Genomic DNA, 23,355 nt, shown 5'->3' on the forward strand with positions numbered 1-23,355 from the left:
AGAATTTTACATAAATTTAGACAAATATGTGAATCCAAACTCCAACCTAAATGAAAGTATAGACAGAAATAACATCCTTTTTCATGCAGTAATTCCCTTATTAAAAGATTTCTATATCAAAAGAATAAACAAGCAAAAATCGATATGTTCAAATCAACCGCCTCAAAACCCTCCCCCTTCCAACCCCACTCCTATTACTAACACTCCACCTACCCCCCCAAACCTCCCCTCCACCGCCGCTAACTACAATCTCAGAGCTACGCGCACCAGATCCCATCAGGCAGCTACTAAGAACGCACGGCTCCAGCACTTTAAGTAAGTAAACGACATACGTTTCACTATCACACTTTCTATCCACAACATTATCACACTTTTATTTCTATTTCCAGACACTCCACCTTGGTTTCTCATTACATACAAGCTTCCAGAACTAACCAACGTGCACCAAGACGCATAACTTTCATCATATTTGACTAATGCCACCAATCTTAAACATCGCGTCTACGGAAGAAAACATGTTCCATTAACATTTTTAATAACTTTAATATCTGTAGCTGCCAATAGATCTTCAGATAAACAACAGCATTACCTAATTTGCAGTGGATCATTATAATACTAATTACCTATACATCTTATATTTTTATGGATCCACTTTGTTGGAACAATATATATACAAATCCATTTATGCCAAATCAGTGTATATGCTGTACTGCACACTAACAGCATCAATGTAATGAGTTTTTATACTAGACATGTGTGGCATACACACCATTGTTTTTGATTATATGCCCATTTTAACAATATTTTAATGTCCACATTAGCATATATTTTATTCAACTTTAACCTCACACTAAGTTCCAATCAGAATGTAATGACTTTACAAAATGAATTTAGCTTTTAGTATGTATAATAAGCAAGATGTTGCACTGACACTTAAATCAAAAATGTTCAAGCCTGTGTTCTGTAATATCATGTGACTAATCAACAGCCAATTCTGTAAATATTTGAACTTGTCACTGTTGAGTTACACAAACATATCTGTGTTCCATACTATATAACTTAAAATTGGATAGTAGTAGCAGTAAGGTAATATATGTCTTTATGAACAATGCACACTAATCATGTACTAGACATACCAAACATTAATGATCAGCCTAAACTAGTCTAACTTTTACCACTATACGTGATGTTTTTATGAACAATTTACAATGCATGTCAACTGAGGATGACCCCATAGGGGTCGAAACTAGTCTTGAATATTTGTAATGTAAAATAAATTCGTATTGATAAGGTGGAGAATTGTATATATATTGTTTTTATGTAAAGTAATATCCATCAATACGGAAATGAAACTTATAAACAATAACAGTTACAACTACAATAGCAAGTATTCTATATTGAAGGTGTTCTCCCAGCTCTTCAACCAGCTTAATTCTACTAATAAGTTATTTCCGTCTATCAAAAAAACTGTAAGCTCATGTAAACTAAAACCAGCAAGTATCTTAATTCGGGACCAACAATTAAGTTCCATGTTCTACTAACACACGGTAACAATTTTAGCAGAAATATACCTGGACTTCCTCGAATACACCAAAATTGACAACGAATTCGAAAACATTCTCTTTTGGGCCAGATATGTCGACGATGTCTTTGTAATCATGAATGAGAAATCAATTAACGCACCCACCACCCTCTTAAGACTCAACAATATTGATCCTCATATCAAATTCACACTAGAATCCGAATCAAATCAAAAAATCAACTTTCTAGATTTAACCATCACTAGAAACTCAGATTCTTTCAGTTATAAAATTTTCAGAAAACCCACTCAAACAGCCTCCACCATTCGCCAAGATTCAGTGCACCCCCAGTCCCACAAACGAGCCACATACAACAGCCTAGTTCACCGAGTCTTCAGCATACCTATGTCCAATAAAGATCTAAAAAACGAACTCAACACAATCCGCGGAATCGCAAAATTCAACGGCTTCAGCAATCATTTTATAGAAAGGATAATCAATAAACACAAACATCGCCCAAAAACTACCCTCAAAAAAGAAATAACCAAACCTCTAACATTTTCCACCTTCACGTTCAACAATGATATCTACAAGTTAACTAACATCTTTAAGAAACAAGGCGTTAAAATAGCCTTCAAAACCAACAATAAGAACATGAACGTTTTATACAATACTTCACACATCAACAAGACCAGCAGTTTTTTAAAATCAGGAGTTTATAGGATCAAATGTACCACCTGTAAAAAAACCTACATAGGGCAAACCGGGAGAAACTTCATTATCAGATACCACGAGCACACTAACGCAATAAAATACAACAGGTTTTCAGCCATCGGCCAACACATGCAAGATTATAACCATAATTTCACCAAAATTGAACAAGACATGGACATCCTCGTATTAGCAAACAAGGGCCCTTTACTCAACATAATGGAAAATTACTACATACACCTAGACCAATACTTTAATGCCAGTCACAATCTCAATGAAATCTCAGAGAAACCCAACATACTCTTCGATCTATTTATCACTTTCCTCAGAAACAATAATGCAGCCAACCTAAACTCAATCCTAAATTTAATCAAAGGTACTTTTCCAAGACAATTACACTTTCTCCCGCACCCTTCAGCCCCACTTTAAGCCCTCTTCCTAAGCCATATTTCATTTCAATACAAGAACTTACTGATTTCCATGATTATAATTTTTACAACACCCCATTTATACTTTATTCTTTGTTAAAAACCTCTTAGTATGTATATTCCTTGTATTATTAACTATTACCATAACATCTCATTTCACTTGTTATTCTTTAAAATAACATTTTCTTAGGATTTCGCCACAAATGATCTTTGCTCCAATACGGCTGATGATGACCCCTAGATGGGTCGAAACTAGTACCGTGTAATTTGTAATTTTGTGAATATATTGTAGTATTGAAAAGGTGGAAACGTTTACGTTGTTGTTATTATTATTATTACTTATATATTATTCTCAGTTCAATACGGACCAAAAACATGAAATTCATAACCATCAACCAAGATCTCTCTTAAATACTAAGCATCTCGGACCAATGTGTAACTTCACCTGTTCACCAAACGTTTCATGTGATGTGTGGTTGTAATAGTGAACAAGTCTTTTTTTTTTTTAAGTTTCACATATTCTGGTTGTGACAAGACCACTCGACAAGTCCAAGAATATTAAAGTGCCAAGTGTTTCGCATTGGTGTATAAAATTTCAATCAATTAATTTCAACTGCGTTAATGCATTAGTTTCCAGTAGACAGAAGCAGGACCAGCAGTTCTATTCTGTGTCCCACGAACACATGACAATTTTTGAAACCAAAAACCAGAACTTTAAATACCAAGTAGTTTATCTTTAACATTCAATGTATATTTATTTCACTAGTTTAGTCAGGGGAAGCAGGACAGTCAAACCCATAAACATTCTTGTAACACCAATATTTCATATGGTTATAAGTGTTTTCATTTGAACGAGTGTTATCAAACAATACAAGTGTTCCCAGTGTTCCGTGTACATGAACGTGCGACAGTTTAGACTAGATCTATGTCTTTATACATTTTGCTTCATTGTGTGTATTTCATCCAGTCTTTTTCAGACAGAACCAGGACTGTCAAATCCAAGAATGCTCTTAGAGAGCCAAGTTTTCCACACCATTATAAATGTCCTTATTGTGTTTTGTATATATTTTCCATCCAGTACATGTAATTCCAGTGTTCCATGTTCTATGAACACAAGACTGTTAGAGCCAGAACAGGGAACTTTCTAAGCTCCAAGTTCTCCTTGCCAAGTGTATGTTACATTTCTAGGTAATATCTATCAACTCAATGATGTATTTTCAAGCAACCACCTATAGGTGCATGGATTTTTCATTATGATGATTGTTATCCGTTTCCCCTTAATTTAATTTTCACCAAGAACTGATGACGACTGCACGGAGTCGAAACCGGTCTTCTTTATTTATTTATTTATTTATTTATTTATTTATTTATTTATTCAGTGATGAACATATCAGGCTTTTCGCCCAATTACAATGTTCACAATATACAGTACAATTAGTAGTTACACTATTAAACATTAAATGAAAAAAAAAGACAATACAAAGAATACAATGAACTAACCAAACAATACAAAGCTTGTAATACAATAAAAAAATACACTTACTACATTAATAATTATTTTACAGCGGTGCCTAATAATTGAAGAAATTGTTGTAATGTGTTGAATGGTGGAATATCCCTCAAACTCTACATTATATCTATAGTCTTCGCAGATATAAGAGGTAGGATCTGCACCTTGGATGTAAATATTATTACTCTTCAATTAAGTGTTCAGTAGTAAGAAGGGATTGTATTTACATATGAAACAATCGGAGTTGTTTGTATATAGCCATATTATTATTGTTTGGACAAAATGTAATTTGCGTGTGCGAACACAATGCAGTAGACGCAATGTATATATCTTTGTCACAGTAGTTTAAGTGTTCAGTTACGTCATTCTACGATTATTTATGAAGGTCTGTTTTATGGTGATTCATAATATGTGATATCATCGATCCACCAAGGGGGCGTTGTGTTAGTACATATATCACACCCTTGCACTATATGTAGAAGCGAGAGATATTGTCAGTATTCAACTATTATTATTACTATCATCATCATCATCATCATCAGTATTTCAGTTGTATATTTTGTCATTAATATGAGTAAGCTGGGAGGTCTCCATATATGGTATGAGTAATTTATTTTGTACAACGGCTGGGAAAATATTGCTATATTGAACTTGGTAAATTTGGATAAGTCATGTGTCTACCCCAGTGTTTGATGAGATGTGCTTGTTGTTGTACTCAGAACGTTTATGACTCATGTGAAACACCCCAGAGTTTTTTTTTTGTCTTGGGAGCAAGAAGAAGTCCAGGGCGTGGTCTTGACAAGAGGATCTACCATGACTGGCTGGCCAGGATCAAGCTCTGCGTATCATGTGAGAGCTGAGGTCTTTATATACTTCGACATCACAGCGGAAGTGAACCACACACACTTTATGGGAATGAAGTAGTGCTGATACACAATACGGGAGTGAAACTACACAAGACGGTACTGGAGTGAGACTGCTGCACTATACTGGACTGGACTTCAAACGTTCGTGGAACACTGTCTGTGCTTACGTATTGAGTATTGCATCACTTTGTGGCGGCCTGGTATTACATGTTTCTGAAAGCTGGGAGGTGCTATATCTCAGACTTTCCATAAATTATGTTCAGGGACGACAAGCGTGTGTTGCTCAAATGTGTAACAAGTAAAACAAGTCAGTGAACACAGTATTACGAGGTACAGTATCAGTGTGATATTATAAGTGCAGATTATGAGAATCGGCAAGTCATGTTGATACAGAGACAGTGAAGGGTTCTTACCTACATATATGTACATTGTTCAACGCACTAACTGCAAATGGTGGCTTAGTTCTCGCTTTTGTTTTCCCACTATTTTCTTTGTTGTTGTAAATATGGAGTCTCCCAGTAATATTTTGTTTGTGTATTATAAGTGTATTTTGGTGCGTTGATGAGGTGTTCATGCACAAATTTTGAGAAAATAGTTATTTTAGAATCAGTGGAGTTATTGATGAACCTAGGTGCAGTTCCTACCTATTTAGTCATTTTCAGAAGGTTAGGTAAGGCCTGAAGCAGATGTACCAGTACGCAGCATTATGTATACGCCCTGGGAGATAAAGAATTATCATGCTCTATCTAAATTCGAGGGATCTACTCTGGTGAACTCTGGCGCCCATACTACGGACATTTTGATTAATTAATTGTTTTTTGCTAGTTGCTTTACGTCGCACCGACACAGATAGGTCTTGTTGCGACGATGGGACAGGAAAGGGCTAGGAGTGGGAAGGAAGCGGCCGTGGCCTTAATTATGGTACAGCCCCAGCATTTGCCTGGTGTGAAAATGGGAAACCACGGAAAACCATTTTCAGGGCTGCCGACAGTGGGGTTCGAACCTACTATCTCCCGAATACTGGACACTGGCCGCACTTAAGCGACTGCAGCTATCGAGCTCGGTGATTAATTATTTTTATTAATTCATTTTTATTTCAAGTATTTTATTAAGTGTTTGAGTAATTTTATTCAGTCATTGATTTTATTATTTATTAGTATTCACAAGATAGTTACAACGTGCACATGGAAGTACATGAATGTAAACATACGAATCTACTGCAATGCATACTTGGAGTGAAATGTACTATTTCAAAATGTACTTCAATGAAGGTGTTCTTGACCTAGCATACCTGGTATGTTTGAAATGTGTGATATGAAATATATGATTTACGTCTCAAATGAAATAAGGTACTATACTTACTTTATTCTTTCCACAACCGTAATCCACTTCCTGCGTCTGTCCGATTCCCATGGACGACCAGGAAATGTGTGAAATGTAATCCCTTTTCCACGCGTGTTTCTTTGTGTGTTGTGGCAGTTTACTGCACAGCAGTTTCCATTTGATTTAGGCATTTTGATACACTACTACTACCACAATTTCACCCCTACAGTTACACGGCCTGGACTGACCACTTAAGACAAGATCACCTAAATGTTACAGATTTCTTCCGCTAGAGGCGCTAAGAGCGGCCGTGCACGCTCCCTGTAACAGCTACCTGGCAGGCTGTGTACATCTGTCCTGCTGATCACAATGTTTACCTCCAGCACTCTTTTTTGTAATCCACGATCGTTTTCTCTTCTTGCTTGTCCCTATTACGTTCCCTTTCTCTGCTATCCTTCTCTTTGAAAGCACATTTGTTTTCGTAAGTACCCACGATTCACATTACACTCCAAACCTCTTCCTCAGAGCTATCCTGATATCTGAACGATTCTTCCACCGCAGGTCCTACTAGTCCAACTCCCTCCCTGTCAGCTTCTCCAGGTACACGTACACTAGTCCCTCTTCCTCTCCTCACAGCCTTAGTTGCATGGTATATGTAATTAATTTAAGTTTTCCACACTTAGGTAATGGAACCAGTATGATTCTCTACTGACTGCACCATTCCCTAAGGCAATCAGCGTTGCATCAAAACCCCATCTTTTCGCATGCTTCCTGTTCCATACTCCCGACGTCCTAGTTTATTCAACATTCTTTGTTTCCTAATTTTCCTCAACAAACTCTTCACTCTTCTGTACATTTCTTCTGCCTTCATCATTTCACACTGTTCTTTAATCAACTCATCTCTTGCCTTGTCTCAAGGATGGTTGCTACATTCATCCATTTTGTCCAGTATTGTCTGTGTAATCCAATCTTCCAAAGTTGTCAGCACTACTTCCATTTCGCTGATATTCAGGCATGGTCTCACGTGTCTGCTCTGGGGAAGGTCTTTATGCTGTTCTTGAACCTTTGGTTGAGGTCTTCCAAGTATACAGATGTCAGCTATCCACAGGTAACATCCTCCTCCACCAAGTACAAACTTTCCAGCAGGCTGTTCCAGTACTGTCCTCGTCTAACACTTACTCGATCTATTTGTAAATTCCATCCACCTCATCTTCATCACACTCTGACATTAGCAGTATCACATTCAGAACGAGACTGTCCAGCGCTTTCTTGTATAGCAGGGTGATTCTCCCTTCTCTTCTCCTCCCTCATACATTCGCCTCACTCTCTTTTTCCTTCTACTTCGCTCCAGACTTCACTCACTGATGTTGTGTCTTTCCATTTCTCTTTTCACATTTTTCATCTTATATTTTCTATTCACTGCCCAAATATTTCATGTTCCAATTCTCAGTGTTTGAGTCAACTTCTTTGATTTTCTATTTTGTGCTGTTCTCCTGGGATAGCATTCAACCGCACATCTGAATACGAGTTCAAGTTAAATTTGGAAATATTCTGCTCAAGAACAGTCAAGACTTTGAAGAGGTTGTGTTGGACTAGACTTTTCAAGACTTTTCAAGTCATAAAGAGAAAGACAGAACACAGAACAGGTCAGCATGGGTAGGAAACACAAAAGGACAAGTTCCACAGATGCTGACATTTATCACAGAATATAACAATATTACAACTGCTTCTCAAATATAAAAAATGGAATCATTAGCAAATGGAAACACAATGTTGTGAACATAGGAAGACTCATCAATGGAACTATTCTTTATTATAATGCATTACACAAGAGATTCACACATGAACATTCGTCGGCAGTAACTGAACATCACCGTCATGTCCCGAGTCGCCCGAATACGCTGGTGCGCTTGGTCATCGTGATGCGTGGGCGTATGTTACTCTGAACAGGCTCTTTCGGATACACTTTCTGGGTCACCGTACCAAAAGTGACAGATTTGACTGCAGCTGAACTAGGGGAGTTGAAGACTACAGGCTCTGGCTGTAACAGAAACAGAGAAAATTATGGAAGCTGGTTGAAACATGTTAGTCAATGCAGAAACTCCTCTACATCTGAAGATTTAACTGAAACCTTGTTTATCCACAAATGACATAGCTTTTTTTCTTTTTTTACAATTGGCTTCATGTTGCACCAACACAGATAGGTCTTATGGTGACGATGGGGCAGGAAAAGGCTAGGAGAGGGAAAGAAGCGGCCGTGGCCTTAATTGAGGTACAGCCCCAGCATTTGCCTGTTGTGAAAACCGGAAACCATGCGAAACCATCTTCAAGGGCTGCCGACAGTGGGGTTCGAGCCCACTATTTCCCAAATACTGGATACTGGCCGCACTTAAGTGACTGCAGTTATCGAGCTCGGTCCATATAAACAACAATAAGTGAGATACACCTAATTGTTTAAGTTAGATCTCAAAGTGTATGAAGGATAGTGTCTGAAGTTCCATGACGTTAGCTTGCCGTATTTATGGATATCTAAATATGTGCAGATAACGAGTTTTACCATCATGATTTTTGATTCTGAACGTTCATTGTCCCCTTGTTTTTATTAACACACTGTTGGGTGAATTGACAAGTTGGATTGCTTTCATCATGTTTTAAACCTACTTCTCCTAAAATTACCCATGTTGGTGGTGCAGCTTTTTTCAGGCTAAAGGTGACCTACACACCAGCCTTCCTGCAGTTTTTAAATCTCTGGCAGTACTGGGAATCAAACTCGGACCCCTAAGGACGGCAGCTCATATTGCTGTTGTGCAATGGAAGTGGATATTTCTTAACAAAAAAATAATAAATCACGTACTGCATGACTTTAATGTGCGCCTGCACTGCATGAGTCCCACAGACAAAACTGCTCACCTATTTTTGTGACATTTATTTTTTTATTTATTTAGCGTATGGCCCATACAATCAAGTTGAGTTTAGATATAAATTATATACATATTTACATAACAAGAAAACAATGAACAAGAAAAGGCTGTATTGCTTCTGGAGTTGCCATCAGGAAATCCACTTTGCTGCCTGTGTATGCCCGCGTTTCACACTCTCTGACAATATGATGTATGGTTTGTCGTGCAACTCCACAGTCACACGCGGGTGTCGGCAACTTGTTCCATTTAAACAGCATGTCTCTGCATCTGCCATGGCCTGTTCTTATTCTGTTCAGACCAGACCATGTTTTATGTGGTAGTTGGAATCCACTTGGAAGTTTGGCATTCGAGAACATACTGTGCAGGTGCGTCTCCGTTGCTGCTTCCCACTGTCTTTTCCACTCTGTAGTTGGGTTACAGCTTCTAGCAACCATGTCTGAGGCGTTACGTCAAGTTGGATGGCGTGAACGTAATCTGTTTTGGTTGATAGTTCGTAGATCTTCGTGTACAGGTAGATCGGGGTTCCTTAAGATTTTATTGAATTCCTTGATAAGAGCGGTGGATCTGCGTAAATCAGATGGCATTATTCCAGATAGAAGCGGGAGCCAATGAGTTGGTGTAGATCGAATTGTGCCAGTTATTATGCGCATAGTGGAATTCAATTCAGCATCCATGAGTTTTGTGTGATGATTGTTCATCCATACTGGAGCACAGTACTCAGCACTTGAATATACCAAGCCTAAAGCTGAAGACCGTAAAACACTTGCCGAAGAACCCCAGGTAGTTCCACAAAGCTTATGAATGATGATGATACGTGTTTTCAGTTTCTGTGCAGAGCCCAGCAGATGTTGCTTATAGGATGTTGCTCACGTCCGTAGGTTTAACCTCAAAATACCCTACACGTGACCCCTGGGTGGTGCTAAGCGAGCAACAATATATTTGGCAGCCAGTCTATCACTGCGATCTCCTGGCAATTACATACAATGACTTTTTTGTGTGACATAATCACTATGACGCAGAACTGTTGTGCTCTAACGAATTATGTTGCAGGGATGTTATATGCGAGGTTTAATATTTTTCATATTCTTAGCCTCTAAAAGCCTAATATGTGAGGGAGTTTAATAGACAAGGAAATACAGTATTCCGCTTTCCTGTTTTTGTAGCAACTACAGACATCAGAAATATAGGAAGAAAGGGGAACACAATAACTGGGAGACACACATAAATGTTAAAATGAATATAGGTTTTACAAACTGTGACTACACTAAGTAACTGTCTCTCACAAGTCCAACCCCTCGTCCACACCGTGGCAGATGGGCAAAGTCATCAAGCAGGGAACAGCCCGTGGGGGTGAAGTACAGTGGGGATCGTGTGTGCCCTGAGACCGCTATGGTAGCTGTGAAAGTCCTGCAGGAATCCTGAAAAAAGATTCCAGCTAACAGGGCTCTGGTGAAGTCATGACAGGCCTTGCAAGTCGGTGATGGATGTCCATTCTTGTTCAAAGAAATAAGGAACAATAAGCCGGACAGACGTAACAGACGACGACCCTGGCAAGGAACCGGGATTACGAATTGGAACACTAAAAATACAAACACTGACTGGAAAAGTAGAAGAGATTGTAGACATGACAGAAAAAGAAAACTGGATGTATTAGGGCTGGCAGATACTAAATGGAGGGGGGGGGGGAAGGTAAGAACGGTTTTTGGTTGTACTGGTATGGAAATGATGAAGGAAAGCAAAATGGAGTAGGAGTGGTGGTAATAAATGGATTGAAAGAGGAAGTTATAGGGAGAAGTGACAGGTTGAATGACAGTCAAAGGAAAAAGCTGGGAAACTGTACAAGTATATGCTGTGTGCAACAAGATAAATATGACTTTCAGGAAGAATTGGAAAGTTGAATGGCCAAAACAAGCCCTTTTTAACGAATCACAGCTGGATTTAATATTTCTTCTTTACAGAGGGGTTCAAAGAAAATAGGCTATATATCACAAGAAATGGCCAGCCCCACGGTGTAGGGGGTAATGTGTCTGCCTCTTATCCAGAGGCCCTGGGTTTGATCCCCAGCCAGGTCAGGGATTTTTACCTGCATCTGAGGGCTGGTTCAAGGTCCACTCAGCCTACGTGATTACAATTGAGGAGCTATCTGACGGTGAGATAGTGGCCCCGGTCTAGAAAACGAAGATAACAGCCGAGAGGATCCGTTGTGCTGACCAAACGACACCTTGTAATTTGCAGGCCTTCAGGCTGAGCGGTGGTTACTTAGTAGGCCATGGCCCTTAGCAGCTGTTGTGCCATGGTATTTGGTTTGGTTTATCACAAGAAATAATAATACATTTATGTCTTTAATGTAATGTCAGAAAATAGTAAATTAACATATTAAAAATACTAAAAAGTTAAATTAACACAAGAATAACAAAATATTTACAAAACAACAGATGTAACAAATTTTTTAGTGGACCATTGGAAGCACAACCTGCAGCAAGGAAAGGAGAAATAGGTATTACTGACTTGCAATTATAACTTGAAGGAACAGAGGCATAAAATGATGTTAAAGAGATTTGTAAAAACTAGACCATAAGAACTGTGAGAATAAGCATTATTAACCTTTACTTTTTGAAATAGTCTGGTACAGTAGTTTGCTTCCTCTTGCCCAGATGTCTCGCGGAAAGAAGTTTTCTCTCAATTGAGACTGTTGATGAGGTCTTCATCAACCTTGGAGGAGGAGGAGGAGGAGGAGGAGGAGGAGTACTGGTGGACAATATCCAGTCCCTCCAATGCTGCCCCAATAGTTGGTTCTGCTGGATCCTCTTCTTCTTCCTCTTCAGTACTTTGTCTTTTTTGCATCGTCAAGAAAGTCTCCAACATCTATCTGTGGTGTTGAGGTTAGGATATCATTATCACAAGTAACAAATTCTTTGATACAACCCCCCAGTCTTCCTTAATGTCATTAGTAGCGTCATCTTCGTGAAAAACTTCTGAAATTGCACCAAAACCTGCATGCCCAAAGCAGTTTTGAATAGTGTCCATTGTGACTAGTTGCCATCCTGCTACAAAAATATGAATGCCTTGGAGTATATTAAATTTCATTTCCTCATTTCTTTCGAGGAAAGAAATAGCTCTTTGAACCAGGGCCTTCCTGTACTTCACTTTCACAGAATGAATAATGCCAAGGTCCAAAGGCTGCAGGTGACTGGTGCAGTTAGGAGGAGAGAAAACCAGTTTGATATTCTGCAGGAAAGATGTACCTGAAGGATGAACTGGATATCTATCACCAGCACTAGCTTTCTGCCGATCCCATCTTAGCATCCAAGCTTAATAACAATTTTAGAAATATCTCCGATTGATAAGGTGGATTCAAGGATATACTATTTTAAATAGTTTTTAATAGATTTTGAACATACACTAGACGAAGTTTTCAGTTTAGTTCAATGTTTTAAGAAATGCGTTGTCTTTTACGCTAGTAAAAAAGTGACAGTTTTGTCGGAATTTCTTACACTAGATCTGGAGACTGTATTGAGGAGTACGGTGGGTGCTCACGCTTGTGTATTTCAGTAGTGTGATAAAAGTTTATTTGGTGCGTTGTTACAACCTAGGCTATTTTACTGTGTTTTTCATAAGTGATAAGAAGCATGGCAGATTACAAACAATGACAAGTTGAAATATATTCAAGACGTGGACTGTAACCCTCACATGAAGTCTGGATATAGGACAAAAGTGAAATATTCCTCCATCTACAATGAACACGATTCTCGGCAAAAGGAAGGAAATAGAACGTGCATTTGAAGAAAGAGTAGGGAAAACAAAACATGTGTGAGAGGGACAGTTTCCTAAACTGGAAAGTGTGTTATTGAAACGGTTCATGCAAGCCAGTGCTTCAAACATACCAATCAACAGAACTGTGGTTCAAGCACAGGCCTGTAATTTAACAGCACAGATAGGCATCACTGATTTTAAAGCTTTGAATGGCTGGATTGAGAGGTTCAAGAATCTGTACCAGCTGGTGTACAGATGCATCCGAGGCGAGCTGTTAGCATGAATACTGACACAGCAGAAGAGTGGAAAAGTAAGACACTTCCTCAATTTCTCGAAAATTTAAAGGAGAAAAATGTCATGGAGGAAAGTTGAGTAAAGAGAGATTGACAGTCTTGTTGAGCTGCAAAGAAAGTGGAATGTAAAAATTGTTTCTACTGGTAATAGGACAAGTGAGGAGCCCATGACGTTTTCAATGCACACAAAACAGGCTTGTTTTTTCACCTCTTACTTCACAAACCCTGGAATTTAAAGGAGAAAAATGTCATGGAGGAAAGTTGAGTAAAGAGAGATTGACAGTCTTGTTGAGCTGCAAAGAAAGTGGAATGTAAAAATTGTTTCTACTGGTAATAGGACAAGCGAGGAGCCCATGCTGCTTTAAAAACGTGCAGACATTTCCTTGCAAGTACACAACCAATACAAACGCCTGGGTAACAACTGCAATATTTGAGCAATATTTAAGCATGCTGGATGCGAAGGTGCTCAGAACAGGAAAAATCTTGCTGTTCGTTGATCAATGTGCAACATATCCTACCGACGTGGTGTATCTAAGAAACATGAAGAAAATGTAGGGGTTTCTTTTCCAGACGAACTGCACTAGTCACCTTGCAGCCATCTGATCAGATCAGGGCACCATCAAATGCGTGAAACAAAAATATAGGAGCTCGTTCAAAAGCAGTTGGCATCTCTTGTAACCACTATGCCTGGGATTCAGTTGAACCGAACACCATCAAGAACCGTTTTAACATGGCCGGTTTCTGTTGTGTTGTTGCAGATGACATCCCTGAAACAGGAACGCCCGTTCTTTAGCTTAGTGGAGAGCATGGATTAACGCCAAGGCGTGTACGGTTCATGCTCAGAGAGTATAAGAGAGAAGGGTAGTGAAATGAGTTCATTTTTAAAGTTGAACTCACAGTTTATTCAAGAAAATAAAAATTATATCACCTTTACAGATGAATGGTTTGAATGTCTTCAAAGATGTGGAGAAGGTGTCGTCCCTCGGCGGTCGTCTGGTGATAGTGCAGCGTGGAATAATTGATTAGCTTTGTATTCCACTAAAGTCCCATGAAGGGAGAAGAGAAATGTAAGATGTTCACACAAAATGTCAATAGAATCTGATACGACACTTCTCTACTGCACTGCACTGCAAGTTGTGGCGAGACACTGTTTATTAGCCGAACAAGTTCCACTGTAAATGGTGTTGGATGCACATTACTTTCGGAAAAAAGAAATGGATTCAAAATCACAGTTCTGTGAAAATAATAGAAATTAACACTGTTCATGAACTTGTCACTGGCGAACTCAAAGTGACAGACAATGAAAAATAATCTGGAACTTTCTCAGATTCAACTGTATCAAACTTCACTTAATCTCGGTGCGAAGAAGAAAATAAATTAATTCCTACGGACACAGTCTTTTGTACTGTTTGTAATGAGTACAGAGAAGCAAATGCAATGATCTAGCGCGCGCGCACGCACGCACACACGCACGCACACACATGTGGAAATATATTAGTTTCTATGAAGACAATAAAGAAACAGTTTATGCGCCTTAACATGCAGTCTCGCGAAAAGAACCAAGTTCCATTACGACACAGTCTTAATCAAAAAATCACATAGTTTCTCAGAAATAAATTCTCCACTGAGGCACAGTTTAACAAGTCGCTTAATACAACTTCTCGGCAATAAATGTAGACAGTCTTTCACAAGGGGAATTAACGTAGTCCCTTGAAAGGAAATAAAGGCACAGTATTTCTCGAAGCGAGTCAACACAGTCTTTCAAAAGAAATGTCGGCACAGTCTTATGAAAGAAAATGTTAGCACGGTTCCACGAAGTGAATTAACACAGTCTTTTGGAAATGAAGGTTGGCACAGTCTTATAAAATAAATGTCGACACTGTTTTTTACGGATTGAATTGACACAGTCTTAGAAAAGAAAGGTTGGCACCATCCTTTATGAAACAAATTAACACTGTCCTTTGGAAAGGAATGTACTTTCACTAGGGCACAGTTTCACGAAATAACTTAACATAGTCTCTTGAAGAGGAAATAATGTTTCACTAAAGCACAGTCTTTATGCCCTAAGTCCTTCAAGCACAGTTTCAAAAATATCTAGCGATTACTGTATAGTCTCTGCAATACAAAATTCACAAGATGAAAATAATGTTAATCAGCTCGACAGATCGATATTATAAGTGAATAAGTTTTCTGTTTGCACGCAAAGTTAGAGTCCGATGAGAATATGTTCGACACTTGTATCGCGTACTTTGGGGAGTGGAGTTGCTCACGTCCGTAATTTTTAACCTAAAATTACCCTACACGTGTTCCCTGGGCAGTGCTAAGCGAGCAACAGCGATCAGGCTGCCAGACTATCCTAGTGATCTCCTGCCTATTTTACATAAAATGAAATATCATTCAAACGGTTCTTTTCAGAACCAACAGACAAAGACTTTCGAGCCTACACTTAAAGTCCTTCATCTAAATATAGAAGGCATAAGAAAATCCAAATGCCAATACTTGTCAAGAATCCTACGAGATGGAAAAATTGATGTGGTTGCCATCCAGGAAACACATGCTGTGGATGAACACCAATTACAAATGAGAGGGCTAATGTCAAGTGCAACATATCACCATGCATGTGGTACAGCTACATATGTCCGTAGTACTATTGAAAATGCCTCATTGCTCGCAGCTAGCTCAAAAGACGACATACATACAGTTGTCATCAAAGATGGAGATGTCACCATCATAAACATCTATAAGCCTCCACCTTCACCATGGCCCTCTCAGATGATTCAGGTACAGGACCATCCAGCCATCTATATGGGTGACTTCACCAGTCATCATGAAGAATGGAAATTTAGTGCCACTGATTCTAATGGAGAAACTCTCATGAACTGGGCCGAGGAACATAATATTCATCTTGTATTTGATGCAAAAGATAGAGGAACATTTAGATCTGCTGTATGGAAACAGGAATACAACCCAGGCCTATGTTTTGTTTCCAGTGATCAGAATAATCAACCTCTGCTCACATCACAGAAAGTACTTCAAGATTTCCCACAAAGTCAACATTGACCTATATGTCTTGAGGTTGGAATGTAAATACCCCTGATAACTTCTTATCCTCGTCCACAATGGAACTTCAGGAAAGCAGACTGGAAAGCGTTCTCGTGTGACCTTGATAAATATGTTAGATGGATACCACCAACAAGTAACAATTATGAGAGATTTGTGGGTGCTGTAATTGTCACCGCAAAAAAATTCGTTCCTAGAGGCTATAGGAAGGAATATATTCCTGGCTGGACTGATGCAACTGAAAAGTTATACCAAGAATTCCTTGCCAGTGGTGAACAAGAAATAGGGGATGAACTGCTTCATAATCTAGATAATGCTCGAAGAGAAAGATGGACTGAAACTGTAACATCTATGAATTTCAGAGAATCGAGCAGAAAGGCATGGTCATTGTTATGGAAGCTTGGTGGGGCCACTTCCATCTTTCGTAAAAGTTCTGCAGTCACTCCAAACAAAATTGCAGCTCATATAGTTGATATGTCTAGATCACCGAGAGACAGAAATCATACAAGGAACATCAAAAAACAATTAACCAGTCTTAAGGCCACAAGCCCCCCTGATTCAGAATACACTAGACCATTTATTGTGCAAGATATTGAGGCAGCTTTAAAAGACATAAAAACTGGTAAAGCACCGGGATTTGATGGGATTCATCCTGAGTTTCTAATTAATTGTGGAGCAAATACAAAATTATGGTTATCTAGGTTTCTAACCTACATTCTTAGAACAGGTATTCTACCTCGCTTATTTAAAATGAGTAAGATAATTGCTATCCTAAAGCCAGGAAAGCCTAATGATGCACCAGAGAGCTATAGACCAATACCATTGCTTAGTGTATGCTATAAATTACTTGAAAGGCTAATCTTGAATAGAATTGCTACAAAAGTGTTGGAAACGATCCCTATTGAACAAGTAGGATTCAGGCCACAAAGAAGCTGTGCTGACCAAGTCTTGTCATTAACTATCTTCATTGAAGCAGGATTCCAGCAAGGACTAAAGACTTCAGTAGCATTTATTGACTTAAAGGCAGCTTACGACACAGTTTGGAGAGAAGGTGTAATCAGCAAACTCCTTAAAGTGATTCCATGTAGGAGTCTGGCTCATCTTATAAATAACATGCTGAGTGACAGAACATTTCGTGTAGTCATGGGGGATGATATCAGTAAACCCAGCAAACTAAATAATGGACTTCCGCAAGGTTCAGTGCTTGCCCCACTCTTGTTCAGTTTATATGTCTCAGATTTACCATCCACAAGATCCAGGGAATTTGGGTATGCAGATGACTAAGCTCTTGCCACTAAAGACCTATGCTTCGAGCAGACAGAAGAAACGTTGACAAAAGATCTCTCTGTTTTAGGAAAATACTTTCAAAAATGGAGACTCCAACCAACAGAAGTTTCTCGTTTTCATCTGAACAACCGAATGGCTTCAAGGGACCTCAAAGTATACTTCGATAACACTCTCCTCTGCCACAATAGACACCCCAAATATTTAGGTGTTACACTTGACAGAACACTATCATTTCAAGAACATCTGAGAAAGAGCGCTGCCAAGTTTCAGACACGTAACAACATAATTCGAAAACTGTGTAGTTCTTCTTGGGGTGCAAGTGCAACTACTCTACGCTGCTCAGCTCTAAGTCTAGTTTACTCTACTGCGGAGTATTGTGCCCCCGTCTGGATGAACAGTCCTCATGTGAAGAGAACAGATGTTAAGTTAAATGACACAATGAGAATGATTACGGGTACGATCAGATCAACTACAATTCAATGGCTGCCCGTACTAAGCCATATTCCTCCACCCCACCTCCATAGATGCACTGCTCTGATGAATGAATACAATAAGATCCAGAATAATCATAGATTGCCCATTCATGAGGATATCCCCCACTTACATATAGACAGACTTAAGTCGAGACGTCCACCCATCTGTACGGCAGAGAACCTTATAGCCAGTCATTTCAATCTGATTGAGAGATGGTCTAATGAACGGAGACAATTTGCTTCAGCAGAATCCTTACATATGCCGTGCATTACACAGAAAGTACCTGACTTTGAACAACCTCGGAAAGCATAGTGCAAGTTAAACCGGATCCGGACTAACCATGGTGTGTGTGCAGATCTGCTGTATAAATGGAGGAAAAAGTCATCATCTTGCTGCGACTCTAGTGCTGAGAGGCAAACTGTGAAGCACATCACACAAGAATGCCCACTGAGACGTTTCAATGGAGAAAAACATGAATTTTTCTTGGCGAGTCCACAGGCGATTACCTATGTAAATAATGTAGATATAAACCTGTAATTTATTGCACTGATCATGTATATGCCATACGATAAATAAATAAATAAATCGCATACTTTCTATCACCGGTCCTAAACTAGACAGAGTAACTGACTGTACTTCACCAGCTGGCCCGCATGGCGTGACAGCTGGTACATGACAAAATCACACACTGTCTACTCTGGGGCTGGCGACCTCCTTATATTGCTCAATTTTGGACGGCCAGACTGGAAATATGAGCTTATTTTAAAATTTATAACTCGACCATCCTTCTGCCGATTTTCATAAAATTTTGGGCAGTAGTATTTGTTGTCCAGGCCTACAAGGTGATGTTCTTCAAATCACGATCTGACATTCTGTTCGTGATATAACGATATCGAACCGAATGGAACTTTCGGCGTGACATCACTTGGCCTTGGCTGGTACTCTGCAGCAAGCGATCACTTGTATGTTGTCACCCATGATGCCTGCGCCCTCAGTGTTCCTTTTAAATCCACACAGTCGGGTGTTAGTGCGTTCTCTTCAAGAAATACATGAACGGCGAATGCTGACAGGGCATTCCTGTTTCATCTCCCCCCTGCTCAGGGAAAAAGAAAATTGGTGGACAATTTTCTTTTTATTCATCTCCTAGCAAAGTATTTTTTGAGGTTAGCAGAGTTTAAAATTCCCTCGATGTTACCATCTGTTCTTACTACTTCGTAGGCACCGTTGTCTAGTGCAGTAAGTATCCTGAAGGGTCCTATAAATAAGGGACAGAATTTGGCATAGATTCCCAGGTCAGGATGCGAAAGTGCAGGCATGCGTATTAACACCAGGTCGCCCACTTGTAAGGGTTATCGAAATTTATGATGTTGCAGCTTTCTTTCCCGGACTTGAGCAGCATGCCGCAGTTGCCGAAGTGCCTTGGTAATGCGAGTTTGTTGGCTCACCGCCGCATCAGGTGGAACAGACAAAGTTCGATCCCATGGTCCGTCAGGAGCGAGACTTTTATGTACCCTCAAAGGGATGTCCTGAATAGACTCATGCATGGTGGTATTGACCATCTTTTGCATGATGGGGAGAACCTCAACCCACTTCCAATGCTGTTGGCCACAATATAACCTACAAAATCTGCGATCTCTCGCATAACACATTCGGCTGGGTTGGCTTCCGGATGTCGGATTGAGTTCATAATATGCTTTATTTCAAGCTCTTCTAGTGCTGCTTGACATTCCATGGAGGTAAACTGACTTCCGTGGTCTGTTAAAAGAAATTCCGGCTTGCCATTCTCGGGAATGATGATTCGACGAATCCTTCGGAGAATGTTCCTGGTGTTTGCCTACTGAATCGGAAGCAACATAGTGTATTTAGAAAATACATCTATGGTAACGACAATGTGTCGGTTAGCTCATAATGCCTTAGGCAAAGGTACGTACAGGTCCATTACGAAGATTTGGCCAGGTTTTTCAGGAATTAAAGGTCGTGGATATTCCCTGAGGAGCCTGTTGTTGGGTTTAATCTTGTGGCAAACATCACAAGCACTGGTGGTATTATCGAAGTCACAGCGCAAATATTTCCACGTAAACCTTTCTCTAATGAGGTTTAGGACCTTGTCTGTACCGGCATGTCCAGAGATGGAATGTGAAGTAGACCATCATGGTAACAAAGTTTTTGAGCTATCCTTGAAATAAGAGGATACTCATCTTCATCTGGAGGGATGAATCCTTTAAAAAAGCAAATCAACTCATGGCTAAGAGAGTCTCTTCCTTGAGCTTGCAGTAGGTACTTAAGTTGTCACAAGAACTCTCCATCTTCATCATTCATTACTTTGATCGCATGGATCGAAACCTCATCTGTCGGATTCCGACTTAGCGCATCGGCGAGGATATTTTTCCTTCCGGACCTGTGAACAACAGTGATGTCAAATTGCTGTATAAACAGCACCCATCGTGTTATCCATTGTAATGTCTGATTTGAGAATAAAGGTCAGTGCTTGATGGTCGGTGTAAACTGGATATCCAAATATTATCTTCTTCCAATAAAGGAGAGAATGTACTATGGCAAGGGCTTCTAATTCCGTTATCGTGTAAGCCTTTTCATGAGGCCTTAACTTGCGACTCATGAATGAGAGAAAGATGCAAACTTCGGGTTCCTTCAGATTAATTTGAAAAAGAGCTGCACCGATCCCTATGCGGCTAGCGTCACTTTCAATATAAAAAGGTAGCTCATAGTCAGGATAGGCCAGTTGAACATTATCCTTCAACATTTGTTTTGTTGCCAAAAATGCCTTGTAGCAAACATCAGACAACTTCCATCTGTTATTCTTCAACAACTGCTGCAGGGGTGCCACTGTTTCAGTAAAATTAGGACAATGTTGCGCAAAGAATTGGTAGAGACCTAAGAATTGCCTGATGTACTTCATTCTGGTGGGTTTGGGGAATTCTAGAATGCATTGAATTTTAGCCAGATTGGGGTTGATCCCATCCCCTCCAATAAGGTGGCCTAAAAACAAAACCTCAGATTTAAAAAACTGGCTTTTCTTGGCGTTAATTTTAAAGTTCTTAGCCTGTAATTCCTCCAGTATGTTATGAACATCCTATACATGTCGTTGCAGGGACTCGGACGCGACTATAATACCGTCCACATAAAAGGTGGTGATTGCCTTTACTTCGTCAGAAAGTTGTTCTTCTAAGGCCCTAATGAGAACTGTGCCAGAGTTCTTAATGCCAAATGGAAGTCTATTAAATGCATGTGACATTATCAAAGATGAACCCCGTAAATCTCCGACTATCTTCATCTAATAGGATGTGGAAATATGAAGAAGCCATGTCCACAGCAGAAAAGATCTTCATGTTGTGAAATTTCCTGATTACATCCCGGAGTAAAGGAGGATGGTGTCACTCTAGCACAAGGTGAATGTTCAAAGCCCTTGCATCAAGGCATATGCGCAGATTACCATTTGCTTTTTCACTATCGCTAGAGGATTGATATAGGGCGTAACACATTTTGAGATGATTCCATCATTCTCCATCTGTTTAATGATGACCCAAGCTTCTTCCAAGTATTTCATGGGTATCGAATAAGGCCGTTTCTTGTAAGGTGAAATGTCAGTAACATCTAAGTGGTGTTCAAAGCCTTTGATAACTCCAGTTTTATCAGAAAACACATCTGGAAATTTCTCAAAAAACTCTTGAATCATCTCTGCCACTTCATAATCATCATAATCTGGGCTTTCAGCTACACTGGCATAAATCGTGAAGTTACAGTGGTCCTCGTTAAATTCATCATCGATAATGGACGCTATCGGGTCCTTTCAATTTCAACATTAATTAAGAGATAAGTGTTTTTACACACTTCGATTTCCCTTTAAACTCTCCTTTCATTCAATTTCATTCATTAACACGTAAATTCTCCTATTGTTACAGACTTTATATTTAACACAGCTACTTAACATCAAGCACTCTTCTTCACTCGTGCTCCTAGAAGACTGCAGTTTCATCTCATCACATGAGAGTTTCAACAGTCTAACAATCTTTATGCTGATGTTTGAACTGTTTAATACCTGATAAATTTTCTCTAACACCCTCAACCATCAAAAGGCCCTGCTTTACTTGTTTCAACGTAACAATTTACTTCAAACCTCACTTGAAGTGAGCAACAGAAACTTCTCTTTACAAAATTTACGTTTAAAGTTAAAAACTTCATGATTGTTCCGTATTGAATAGAGAAATAAGAAGATGTACAATATTATAGGGAAGGATCCACCTTTCAATACTCCGTAGTAAAAAGTAGTTACAACCTGTTTATTGGTACCAGTTTCAACACATTTCAAGTGTCATCATCAGCCAATTAGCGAAGATCTTAAAACAACTAATATATTGAACACAGGCAAAATATTAACATTGTATCATATTGTAGCAATTCAGTTAATGTTCAAAACACAATAATCACAGTCAAGAGAGTAAACAGAACATCACTATCTTGCGCCGAAAACAAATATATTTGAAGTTCATAAGCTGATCAAGTATGCACTTATGTAAAGTCGTTGCTAGGCAGGTCTTGTAGGCATTTGTTTCTCCGGCCGAAGAGTAAAAGGTGACGTGAATGAAATCTTAGGAAAACAGTGTAGGATTTAGTTTCGTCAAAATCAAAGTGGATATATAGGTTTTAAAATAATTTAAAACGTTAAAAAATAAAAATAAAAATATATTAAAAATGGGAAGAAATAATGAAAGAAATACGAGGTTCAACTCGAAACAACTTGCCGTAGTAATTGATAAAGAAATGATAGAGAAAGGGGGTGGGGAACGTTTATTAGAGGGTGGTGATGGTGGTTATTGTTATTAGAGGAAATACAATTGGGCAACAGTCCTTTATATAACACTAATTCGAGGAAAAAAGAGGAAGAGACCTGACACTTCGAAAAATGAAGATATCGGTTAAAGGAAGACAAGGGCCACGAAGGGCGTGAAAATGAAAGACTCCCTAGCCCTCGCAAACCTAATAGCATCGGGGTCGGAAAAGAACAAGAGTTGACCAAGGGAGGTCGGCATTGCTTCCACTTACTTGTGCCAGGCTCCTCACTTTCATCTATCCTGTCCGACCTCCCTTGGTCAACTCTTGTTCTTTTCCGACTCCGATGCTATTAGGTTTGCGAGGGCTAGGGAGTCTTTCATTTTCACGCCCTTCGTGGCCCTTGTCTTCCTTTAACCGA

The 23,355-nt window shown here is 39.3% G+C and overlaps 1 protein-coding gene across 1 annotated transcript in view; it reads right to left on the minus strand.

Annotated features, from left to right (window-relative positions):
- Positions 1-8,146: 8,146 nt before the first annotated feature.
- LOC136883058 (uncharacterized protein C19orf47) overlaps positions 8,147-23,355 on the minus strand; it is a 282,706-nt gene continuing 267,497 nt past the window's right edge. The window contains exon 9 of the mRNA XM_067155204.2: positions 8,147-8,399. Coding sequence (XP_067011305.1) covers positions 8,235-8,399 — 165 coding nt within the window. The 3' untranslated portion in view covers positions 8,147-8,234. The remainder of the gene's footprint in view (positions 8,400-23,355) is intronic.

The sequence above is a fragment of the Anabrus simplex genome, chromosome 11, assembly GCF_040414725.1.
Source record: "Anabrus simplex isolate iqAnaSimp1 chromosome 11, ASM4041472v1, whole genome shotgun sequence".
Classification (NCBI taxonomy): domain Eukaryota; kingdom Metazoa; phylum Arthropoda; class Insecta; order Orthoptera; family Tettigoniidae; genus Anabrus; species Anabrus simplex.